Source organism: Mus pahari, chromosome 4 (genome assembly GCF_900095145.1).
Source record: "Mus pahari chromosome 4, PAHARI_EIJ_v1.1, whole genome shotgun sequence".
Lineage (NCBI taxonomy): Eukaryota > Metazoa > Chordata > Mammalia > Rodentia > Muridae > Mus > Mus pahari.
Window position 1 is genome coordinate 48,195,887 of NC_034593.1, and position 11,891 is coordinate 48,207,777.

At 45.6% G+C, this 11,891-nt stretch overlaps 1 protein-coding gene across 1 annotated transcript in view; it reads left to right on the plus strand.

The window, feature by feature from the left end:
• Nucleotides 1-11,891, plus strand: part of Ccdc169 (coiled-coil domain containing 169) — a 29,294-nt gene that overhangs the window by 5,980 nt on the left and 11,423 nt on the right. The window contains exons 3-6 of the mRNA XM_021196556.1: nt 2,063-2,173; nt 2,256-2,296; nt 8,947-9,045; nt 10,421-10,474. Of these exons, the coding sequence (XP_021052215.1) occupies nt 2,063-2,173; nt 2,256-2,296; nt 8,947-9,045; nt 10,421-10,474 (305 nt within the window). The remainder of the gene's footprint in view (nt 1-2,062; nt 2,174-2,255; nt 2,297-8,946; nt 9,046-10,420; nt 10,475-11,891) is intronic.

Here is an 11,891-nt window from a genome sequence, read left to right on the forward strand (position 1 = left end):
ATTAGAAACTTATCTTTGAAACAGTCTGTTCTTTTGGCCTTTGCTACATCTTCCTCTGTGTCTTCATATGCTTGCAATGTCTCATCATCCAGAATTCTAAAAAAAAAAAAAAAAAAAAAAAAAAAACAAAAAAACTTGGCCTGCCTCAGGCTTCAGTCCTTTCTTCTTTAATATGTGCGCCGTGTTGGGTAATATTCTCTTGTCACATGGGGTCAATGTCATCCTGTATTAATGACAGGCCTCTTCCCTGGGGCCTCCCCTTTGAGCTCCATTGAATTTTCATATATAGTTGATTTTAATTCAGAGCCCCTTTGGATATCCAGCCAAGTTATTAAGGGATCGAACATTTTTAGACTGGTCTTAGCAGTATATGCTAATGTGTTTCCATAAAATTCAAATTTTCTCATTTCAAAACTCAGAAAAGGATGTTACTAATCTCAACCTGACCTAATACTTAAAGGTGTTAGAGGGAATTGTATTATTTGTTAGGGAAAAAAAACAAAAACAAAACAAAAAACAACCCCACAGATGCTGGATGCCATTGTTAAGATGTCATCCGTTTGAAAATTGTAGCCAAGCCCCCAAAAATTGCCAAAAAGAAATGAGTGTAATTATTAATTAGGAAGAGAGAATTATTACAGTTTTTAGTTTGAAAATGATTTGCTATCCAGTTTGCCTTGTGATCAGTGAATATTGGGGCACACACACACACACACACAAACACACACACAGTGTCCCACTCAGACTGTGCCAACTGAGATCTGCCCTAGTCAGGGGCAGTTGCCAGGGTCTACTTGTGAATGCAGTATTGACTGTTCTCAGTAGGCCTTGGGGTGAGTCAGCTGGGAAATTCAGAGGTGCAGAATTTAGAACAAGTTGCTTCATCACCATTTCCCTTCAAACTGATGAAAAACTCTGTCTTTCTGTCTGTCTGTCTGTCTGTCTGTCTGCCTGTCTTCTGTCTGTCTGTGTCTGTTTTTACACAAAATCTTGCTATGAAGCCCTACCTGGTCCTGTACTTCCAGTGTACCAGGACCAGCTTCAGATTCTCAGCCTCCCAAGCACAGGGCTACGGATGTGTGCCATCATGACCAGCCTCGGCTCTCACATCTTAGAGAATGTCCTTCAGCCGTTCCAAGCCTTGATTAGTAGAATAACTAACTTTTCAAAGATGAGCGCCACATCAGTTAACACTGAAGTTTTCCCTCTAGCAAGTATGTAAGTGGTAAGACCAATTTCAGACAAAGGATGGGATACTGGTACTGTTTGTTAGGGTGTTTCGTGGATGTTTCAAGGAAAGAGACAGGCTCCTGATACCATCCCCCCAACCCCTAGTAGAATATACTATAAGGAAACAGAAAGTGAAGGCTAAACAGTGGCAGAAAACAAAGAACAAGATGTACAGGAGACACAGAGGCTGTCCTGAGTTCTGGCTCTGAGAGATAGCAATGAGGCTAAGAGAGAGCATGAGAGTGGGTCTCTCTGGTGGTCTAGGAAATTCTACCTTAGAGATAAATACCTCGAAATAATCTTTTTCATTCTCTTGCTTTACTAATGAAGTCAGGTGGTAACAACACACAATTGAGTTGGTTCATACATTTTCTATGTATATGTGTGTACATGTGGTGCAGCAGGGGTGCGTGCTGGTACACATGTGTTATATGTGCATGTGAGTGATGGAGGCCAATATATGTGTCTTCCTTGGTCATATGCCATCCTCCTTATTTATTTGATAATTTTTTAAGACAGGGTCTCTTAAGGCATATTTCTTACCAGAGGTCATTGACTCTGTGTGTGTGTGTGTGTGTATGGGAGTGGGGGGAGGGCAGAAGGAAACAAGCTTTAAGGATAAAAGAGACCTGTCTGTCTGTCTCTGCCCCTTCCCCAGCTCTGGGATTACAGAAACTCACCTCTGACCTCATTATTTTTTATATGTGTGCTGAGATCTGAACTCAGGTCCTTATGTGGCATGGCCTGAACCACCCCCCAGCCCTGATTTGTATTATTTTAATGCACAAATAAGTGGTACTGGGGGTGATCTCGTTTCCCCATTTTTATCCAGGCAGTGAGTGGAAAACCCGGTACGAGACCCAGCTGGAGCTGAATGACCAATTGGAGAAGCAAATCGTGTCTCTGAAAGAGAAAATGGAAAAGATCCGTGGAAACCCTTCAGGTACAGATGCTTCGGTCTGAGTGCTGTGGGGCTGAGGAGGAACCCAGCGGATTTATCAACGGTCCCTTTTGCTTTCCTGCAGATCGACTGTCTTCCATTCGTGTCTATGAGAAGATGCCGGTGGTAAGTAGAGGGGACCTAAGTGACAAGAATCACCCAGGGAAAGCTGTACACAAGTGTCATGGCTTATGTGAAACCCGGATAATGTTCAGGGGAGTTGGAAAAGGACCAAGGCCTTCAGGCTAGCCCACCCATAAAAGCAGGGCCAGGACTGAATGCAGAGACAAGCATAACGGAGTGTAAGAGAGTCAGGCTGACTAATAACTTGAAGGCACCTGCTTCTCACAATCTGAAGAAGCCTGCTGAACACCAAGAACCTTCTCCATTTCTAAAGTGTGAGTGGTGTGTTTCCACCTTAACACAAAATGTGTAGACAGAGGTGTGTACTCGAGAGCACACACCGATACACAATACACACGAATCAGCACAGCTACTAGCTGTGCCCTAGGACATTGACACAAAGTTTCACAGAGCTCTCTCATCCCTTCTCAATGTTGCCTGTTAATGTCCTCTCCCTCTTTAAGGTTCCTTCGCATCCCAGGCTCATTGGAGTCACATAGTTTATCCTTTAATAAAGCACATGTTTTTATCCTTGTGAACTTATCCTTGAAAGGAGAGTAAGAAGGTCTCAAGACACGACTCACAAAGAGTCCTCCCTGCCAAGAGGCAGACTTTCCTCAGAGCCCATGCTGAATTCTTACTTGAAAAACAACTCAGGCAAAAACCTAAGTGATATACCAAAAGGAAAAAGGTACTTTGGCAAGGTGGGAGGAAGAATATTAATATAATTCTCAGCTGAATTTGTAGGATTCAGTGTTTGTAATAGTAATTTGTCTATAGTTAAATATACAAGGTACGTAAATGAATCTCCCTTACGTCAGTCTCAAGACACCAAGTGAGATAAATCTAACTGCCCTCTATAGCAGGTGACACTGAGTGTAAAAAGAGGCAGGGTTTGCCCAGGTTTACCCAGCCTAATCCTTAATTTCTCCCATTCCACATGGTGCTAAAGGCTCTCACAACTAACACATGTGTTTTGAGCAGCTAGAGGCAGAGGGATAAGCACATTTAGGGGACCAGGGGATTTCTGGATGTTTTTCAAGTAACTGCCGTTCCTCAGTGAATAATACAGAGAAACCTCTCATTTTTGTTAATGACAAATTGAGGAAAAATTAGTCTGTTTGCCTGCATTTCTGTCACCTCTGACCTAGAACACTCAAATGTCTTGGAAAGACAGGAAAATACCCCTCCTCCCTCTCTCTGAAATTGGACAAACCAGGTTTTCCCCTCCTCTCGTGGCTCACATCGCCATCTTGTGGCACTTTTAGACATGGCTGCTACAGTTGTAAGAGCCTTCCTAAGTTACAGGTAGCATTTTAACAGGACCTAATGTCGTGTGGCCTGTAAAATACTCCTTATGGAAGCAAACTCACTGGTCACCCGCTTCTTCATGCCTGGACCTTACCCTCAGAACAACTCTGTAGCTCATAAAAGTGACATTTAATACTTAAGTATTTCTTCTTGGTAACATAGAGAAGAAGGTTTCTGAGTAGCAGGGACAAGAAACAAGGCCCATGTTCACGGAAGTGTGTCACGAAGGACTGAGCAGTCTCTAGATCCCTAGGGAACAAAGACATGCTGTCTTAATTTTCAGAAGAATGGACAGAATTTGTGTTGCTCAGACATAGAATACTTGTATATATTTTTTTTTTTCAATTTTCCCTTTAGGTTGACAGAGTAAATGAATAAAATTATTTTTACGGGTCAGACGATGACTATACAACATCTCAGAATTTCTGATTTTCAAAAAGATTTACCTATTATTTTATTTTTGTGTATGAGATTTACCTATTATTTTATTTTTGTGTGTCTGCATGAATTCATGGGCAGCATGCGCATGTAGTGCCTGAAGAGGTTAGAGGGCATTGGGTTCCCTGGAACTGGAGGTATAGGCTGTTGTGAACCTCCAGATGTGCGTGCTGGGACCCAGACCCCGGTCCTCTACCACAGCTTGAGGTACTTTTCACAGCCACACGTCTCTCCAGCCCCCCTCCCAGTTCGTCTGTCTTTGTTAGGAACCATCACTTTTTAGGTGCAACTTCCACCACATACTCACAAACTGATGTCAGTTAGTTTGACTGCTAACTTTGTTTCTATGGCCCTACTGACAAGCAAATTCATGTTTTGTATAAAGTATAGTAAGTTGCTTTGCCAACTGTATCATGAGAAAGTGAAGGAAGGGATCTTGGGTTATGAAAAGCAGGCTGTAGAATTCCCGTTGTCTGCCTGGCTGTGGTGCACCTGTGATCGATCCGTTCACCATCTAATTTGCATCCGCCCCAAAGATCAAAGCAGTTTACTTGAAGACAGGTGCATAGCTTCAAACCAGAGAGAAAAGCTAACAGCCGTGCTATATATTGTAATAATCAGGTTCGTCCACAAGGGGGCATTTGTAATGTCAGCATGAAGAATCTCCTATCAGGGCTGGCGGTGTCTGAGGTTAGCTAAGTCCTATTGTTGTTTCACTCTCTTAAAACCTCAAGCAGGATGTTTTAATTTGTAGCTAGCTCCCACCCCTGCCTATTACTGCTGTTGTTGAATTCTTCAGTGCAACAATTCACATTAGTTTTGAGAAAATGCATGGCAGTTAGGTCTTCTTTCTGTATGGGATAGAGGAATAGGCTTTTTCCCCCCCTTTTACTTAAATCCTAAGTGTATTTTACTTCAGATATGCAAGCACAGCCCTGCAGTATAACCCTTTCAAAGCAAATTAAAATGAGAATGTAGGTGAAAATGCTAAATTAGAATGCTAAGGATCGACTGTTGTCGCAAACAGTTCTTCATAGAAGTAGTATGAAATCCCAATGTCCATTTTGAGAATTTAGTTTCTAGGAGGGTCTTTAGCTTTAGTTCGTCTTCACTAGACAACTTTCTGGCTTGTGACCATTGATTTCTGCAAACAGGCACACACCAGCTTGGAAAGATCAGAACCATTTCAGATCGTTCATTTCAGAAAGATCAGGACCTCCTCTGGATGTGGGACAGGTCCACTCCTCTGATTAAAAATCACTTTCCAAATACTCAGGTTAGCAGGTTTGCCATCAGGAAAACAGAGTCAAAATCTAGAATGGACCCTAACTTTTTCTTAAAATAATTTAGTACTTTTAAAGGTTTTCTTTTGCTGTATACAGTAATTATTCTGTACTAGCCTAGACTCTAGAGTATTTGATGATGGTGATAGTCGAGAGAAATCCAGAATGGGTTCTTGGTTTCTCCAATGCATATCTAATTTTGATGCTGGTCTAATTCCCACCAGATTGCCAAGCAAACCTTTATGTCCAAGCTATACTGTAATTTTAAAGCAGTGTGTGTGCACGCGTGTGCGTGCGCAGGTGTGTGTATGTGTGTGTGTGTGTGTGTGTGTGTGTACATGCCCACACGCATGAGAGAGAGAGAGAGAGGGGGTGGAACTCATAAAAGGTCCAGGAAGGAAAATCAGATGCAGTCCCGGAATCGTGGCCACTCAGCTGGTGCCATTTGTGCATACGGTGCTGAGGCTGACCAGAGAACATGGGTGTGACAGGAGACGGTGATGGAGAGAGTCAGGACAGGACGGAACCTACAGTTGATCCTACATGCTGCTGCTGGTTAGCGTGGGAGATGAGTTCACACTCAGACAGAGAAAAGCAGTATGATTTCTAAGCTCAGACAGCAGGGCAGGTGGATACTCTCAGGCTTGATTTATTTAAGGATTCAAAGCTTGAGTGTAAATTGTCCCCTGTGCCTGAAATGGCAGCACTGCTGTGCTTCTCAGATGTGTCTGAATAGAGTGTTCTATTTTAGCCAACACTCTTTGCTGTGGAGCAAGTAAGGGAGGCAGAGGCAGAGGCAGAGGCAGAGGCAGAGGCAGAGGCAGAGGCAGAGGCAGAGGCAGAGGCAGAGGCAGAGGCAGAGGCAGAGGCAGAGGCAGANAGGCAGAGGCAGAGGCAGAGGCAGAGGCAGAGGCAGAGGCAGAGGCAGAGGCAGAGGCAGAGGCAGAGGCAGAGGCAGAGGCAGAGGCAGAGGCGTGTGTCTGGAGCCTGGGCTCTGCTAACGCTTTTTTATTTTATTTTTAGTGGAAGACTGTAGTTTATCATTTTTTGGATTCATTTTTATATACCCTCCCATTACAAATGTATACTCTTGTTTTTTTGTATTAAAAATTCATAATCTATTCTCATCTAGCCAAAACCAACAGCTAATGTAAAGTTGAAAAACCATGCTTAGCAGCTTTTGACAGTGAGTGTATTAGGATACAGATTGGGTAGGTGAAACCACGATGTTGGTTTGGCGAAGCTGAGTTTGAAGTGTCAAGTAAAGATGGAGAACAAACACCCAGGGGTCTGCTTTTAGATTTGGATGTGACATCGGCTAGCAGAGAAATGACAGTTGATGCTTCACAGGAATGGCCGAACTTGACTGGAGGCTGAGATGTCACAGGCAAGAGACATAAGGACATCTTGGAAGTCTAAGACTGGAGGCATGGTAGTTTGCATGGGACAACTGAAGAAGGGACAAGAGAGCGCAGAGAAGGACAGCAGTGGTAAGGCGAGCAGCCTTGGCCTTGGGGACTTGGCAGCTGTAGGTATGGAAGAGGTAGGGTGCGGCAGTGAGCGTTGGTCACTCAGGACTTTGTGTCACCATGTACAGCGGGTACACTTCCCTTCATCCAGGAATCTGTTTTCAGGACAAAAGTGCCATAGCTGTGGACCTCAGTGCTTTACAAGTAGAAGGTGAGAGTGAGACACAGCACCGAGAAGGGAACTATGCGTTTCTAAGAAGCAGAGCTTGACTTCCCATCCGAGCTCCCGGACCTTGCACTCCTCCCCCCCCCCCCCCAAGCCCCTACACGTAGAAAACCCTGGCCAGATTAGCATCACGTGGTGTTCGGTTGACAAAGGAAGCATGATGGTCCAGGCGGCGCACCTCCGACTCCCCAGTCAGAAGACGGTTTGATGGAGGACCTTAGGAACCTGACTTTGACTCCATGGAGGCCACACTGGCCAAGGTCTGCTCTCTGCCCTCGAGCTTTGGCAGCAGAGAGACAAAGGCAAAGCTATCCTGGCATACGTGGGATTCCGTTGCTGACTGACTTGGCATAGGGTTTTTTCCTAAGCTGTTCTGCATAGGCTGCAAGCACACAGACTAGGGCGCATCTGCTTCCAGCCAAGCGTCTTGACCTGCGCGGTGGCGAGCCCGTGAGACTGCTCTCCCAGCCTCCTGCTTCTCCCTCCACTCATCTTCACATGGGCATTCCTGCTCTCTGCACTTTTAATCCCACCTTGGCATCGACTTCTCAGAGGACTAGGTGTAAAACTAGTGGCACCGGAAGTGATCTAAGGAAGCAGGAAGGCGGGGCGTGGCAGGCAGATGGATCCTGATTGGTGATGACTCCAGTTGGTTGTCCCAGGGCCGCAGTTTACTTTCTAAGGCCAGATCATAACCTTAGGATGTGCCCTAACAGACGGGATACTGTAGAAGAAGCTATGAGGCAGGGGTTTTGGAAATACAGGGTTGCTTAGCATGCAATAGGATAAGGAGAGACAGGGAAATGTTAATGAGCAAGATCTTAACTGTGAGACCAGATAGCATCCATTTTGGGAGCTCGCAGGAAGCCTCTGTCCCCACAGCAGGAGAGCAATCATAGTAGGACACGGGCTTAAGTCCACTCTATGAGATGCATGTGAGTGCCCAGGTCAAATGGATCTGCTATGTGCAGCCGAGGTTCTCTGATAGGGATGCCAGGAATCCCAGGACTCTGACAGTGGCTCTGGGGAGGTACCTCTGAGGATGCAAGGTGCAGCTCCTCCTGTAGCTCACAGGCATGAGAGCGGCCTCACTGGGGCTGGAGCCCAGTGTTACTAGGAAACTAGTGTTTCTTGGCAGGTCTAAATGATGTGTTTTAATCGTGTACTTCTCTGACTCTTCAATATGTATAGAATTATTGATCTTGGTCACCACAATCTGCTTCATTTCCTCCTCTTTTAGGAGAGAGGAGCTTTCAGCTTTTCTCTCTGTGGGGATGCCTAGCATCTCTGGTAGTTGGCACTGGTGTAAGACATGAAGCATACAGTTAGCAGAGGACATGTAAGTAGTCTTTGCCTGTACCACATTGTTACTGTGGTAGCAATAGTGTGACTGGCAATGCCAGCATGTGTGACCCTGGGAACCAGCTTACCAGGGTTCTGATTCCAGCATGCCCAGTGGTCAATGCCACACCTTTTGGATAATTATATAACTCCCACGGCTGCAATTTTCTCTACATTAAACAGAAAGACGGGCTATCTCATGACGTGTAATGCAAATCAAATGAAGTCATCTACGGAAATACATATATTTTGATTTCTCTTCAGATTTTATAAACTTTTACTTTTCCCTAGAAATTTCTGTGAAGAGACACAATTCCAAGTCTTGGTCCAAGTCTTGGAGACCTCTGGACCACAGATCTAATTCTGAAGTACATCAAGAAGGCGCTTAATGTAATTCATCACACGGACCTCAAGCTCTGACGACTATTCTATGTATTATTGCTGTTACTTTAAGAATGCCTCCTACAGCTCATGGACTCACAGCCGCCGCTGGCTCTTGGCAGACATTCTCCGAGGAAGAGTTTAATGATTTTTAATTGTTGCTTAGAACCACAAATACATAAAATTCTCTGTTCATATTTTCAGGAATCTTTAAATGTATTACTTAAACAACTAGAAAAAGAAAAACGGAGTCTCGAAAACCAAGTGAAAGACTATGCGTTTAGACTGGAGCAGGAGTCAAAGGTTGGTTCAATTCCGTAGGAAGCAGTGTTCTTGGAGCTGCCATTTATTTCTAGTATTTTCTAATTTTATTTATTTATTTATTTATTTATTTATTTATTTATTTATTGGTGAACTTCACATCATGCACCCACATCTTACTCATCTCCCCATCCCCTCATACTGGGCCTTTGCAACTCTTTCCACTAAGGAAAAGAAAATCTCGTTGTGGAAGCTATGGTGTGTCATAGTGTGTCACACAGTATCCCCTTTGTCCTCACTTCTTTGTTTGTAAATGTTCCTTGCAATAAGTCATTGGTCTGGTTTGAGGCCTCCATCTTCTGCTATACTGTCAATACTGGATCCTCACAGGCACTCCTCTCAGATCTCTTGTTGTCATGGAGATTCTGCAGCTTTGGAGCTGCAGGACCCACCCCTTCATGTGCTCCAGCAGTTCTACCAATGGGGTAGATGTTGGACTGGGCCAACTCAAAGCCCTGGATCTGAGCCTGGGTGGTATCTGAGCAGGTCAGCCTGCCAGCTCTCCCTCACCCACACTACCAGGGTGAGCGCTCCAGCACTGCCCCCTGCTAGCTCATCAATGCCACAGCCTGCAAGGGGCAAAGCCAGTTCTCCTGTTCTCATGCCCTCAGGGCCAGCTCACCCCACCTCCATCCCCAGCCCCCCTACTTCCACCTATGCCAGCAGGGCCAACTCTACTGTGCTGTCCAGGTGAGGTACAGGGCCTGCTCTCTCAAGTGTTGCAGCCAGTGAGAGACAGGGCTAGCTCTTCCTTTTTCATGATGCTGGGGCCAGCTCTTCCACAATGCCCTGGAGAGGGATGGGACTAGTTCTGCACAGCCCTCAGACATCAGCACAGATCCAGGCAGTAGCCCAGACCAGGGAAGTCTGCCTCGCCTTTGGTGGTTACAGACCCACACTGCTGCAGAGCCATGGACCCAGACATAGCAGTTGGTGGCAGCACAGGCCAGGACCTTCCATGGCCTTAGGTGGCAGCACTGGCTACTCCCATCAGGCTGTTCCTTACCACCCTCGAGTTTCCAGTTCTCTCTCTCTTCACCATGCACACATCCTTCTGCGTCTCCTTCTCTCTCCACCACTTACTTGCTCATCGTGGCGGTGGCTGGGGCCTCTGGGTGTCTGGGGTCATCTTGGGAGTGGTCTCAGGAGTTGTCCTGTGTGCCCTGCCTGTGCAGTGTGACATCACGCAGGGTCTGCCTGCCCAGGCCACGTGGCACCAGGTGGGGGTTGTCTCTTCTTGGGTCTCTAGCACTTTCTATAAACCCACATTTCTTTTGATATAAGAAGCAGGAGATGTAAAGCCTGTTAGTGTGGCTCTCCCTTCCTCATGCCGACTCTACCTGGTATCTTTTAATAGGCGTATCACAGGACCAACAATGAGCGCCGTTCCTACATCGCCGAAATGACTCAGGTAACTCCTTTTATTGCAAATTCTAAGTTTCCTCTGACTACAAGTCATTTTGTTTTTCCATTCTTGTCTGGTGGAATTATGGAAGGAAACAGATGTTGGAATTATGGAAGGAAACAGATTTTTTTTTTACATGTGGAAAGTAGAAAGGAAGACATAACTTTTATAAAGGGATGAAAGGGTCTCCCCAGTTAAAAGATACATTGGCATCGTTTAACTCATAATCGCTGGGATGCAGACAACCTGGTGATCTTCAGGTGTCCGAAGATTCCAGGCACGTTGCTTCCTGCTTCCTGGTGTGGTGGGAGTGTCTGAGCTACACAGCAAGCACTGCTGTGTGAAGAAAGTGACCAATGCAAATGTCCCTGTCCCTTGGCAGCTTCCCTCTGGTTTCCAGTTTCACCTGTGACCTTGGTGGTGTTACATCACTCGCGCTGTGACTTCTGTTCCTGCGTGTCTTAAAAGGTTGTCTTCATCCTAATGTGTTATAACATCCACCACACCATTCAGCACGTATGTTCCTTGCTATTTGATGGATGCTTACATGCATATTTAATTTATGTAACTTCACTTTGACATACGTTTGAAGATGAGGATATGAGTTCAGTTTTCAGTGACTATTACCCAAACTGAAGTGTCTAGATATCGGGTGGGTGTCTAAAATGATCAGGAAAGTGTTCTAGATTAGAAAGAGACACTTAGAAAAGATTGGCACCCAGAGAGTGAGTGCAGACATGTGAGGGAATGAGCTAGAGCGGGGACCACGTGTAAGATAAACAGAGAAGACAGTTGAGCACATCATCCTGAAGAGCATCCATGGTGAAGTCAAGGGAGCCGGAAGGAGAGTGCAGCTATGCAGGTAGGGAGGTGGGGGACCCGGGGCCAGGCTAGAGCATCCAGTTACAGCACTGAGGATGGTCTAGGAAAGGATTCAGACGAGGACCTAGGTATGGGGATTTGGAGCCCAGAAGGGCAAGTATGGTAGAATTTGGGAATGAAAACTAGGCTTGCAGGTGGTAAAGGGATGCTTGGGGCTTAGTGTCAACAAGGTCCGTAGGAAATGAGACAAGATGGGTCAGTCCCTGTCGTCTCTCATTGTATGGTCACAATCAATGCTGCTTTCTTCATCCTTGGCAACGGCTTGTACCTGCAGCCCATGTCCCCTCCTGCCTGTCCTCTACTTCCACACACTGCTTGGAATGTACTCTTTCTCATCTGAGCCTGTTGCACTCCATCTGGAGGTCTCTTGTGAAACTATCTTCCCTATGAAGCCTTGACTTGGTGGAAGGACCACAGATGGCAATGCCAGACAGACAGACTCTAGGTTTGGATCCAGCTCTTCATTCGCTTGCTGTGTTAGCTTCTTAAAAAGTAAGCATGTGGGGTAGTCTCTGGATAGTCCATCCTTCCGTCTTAGATC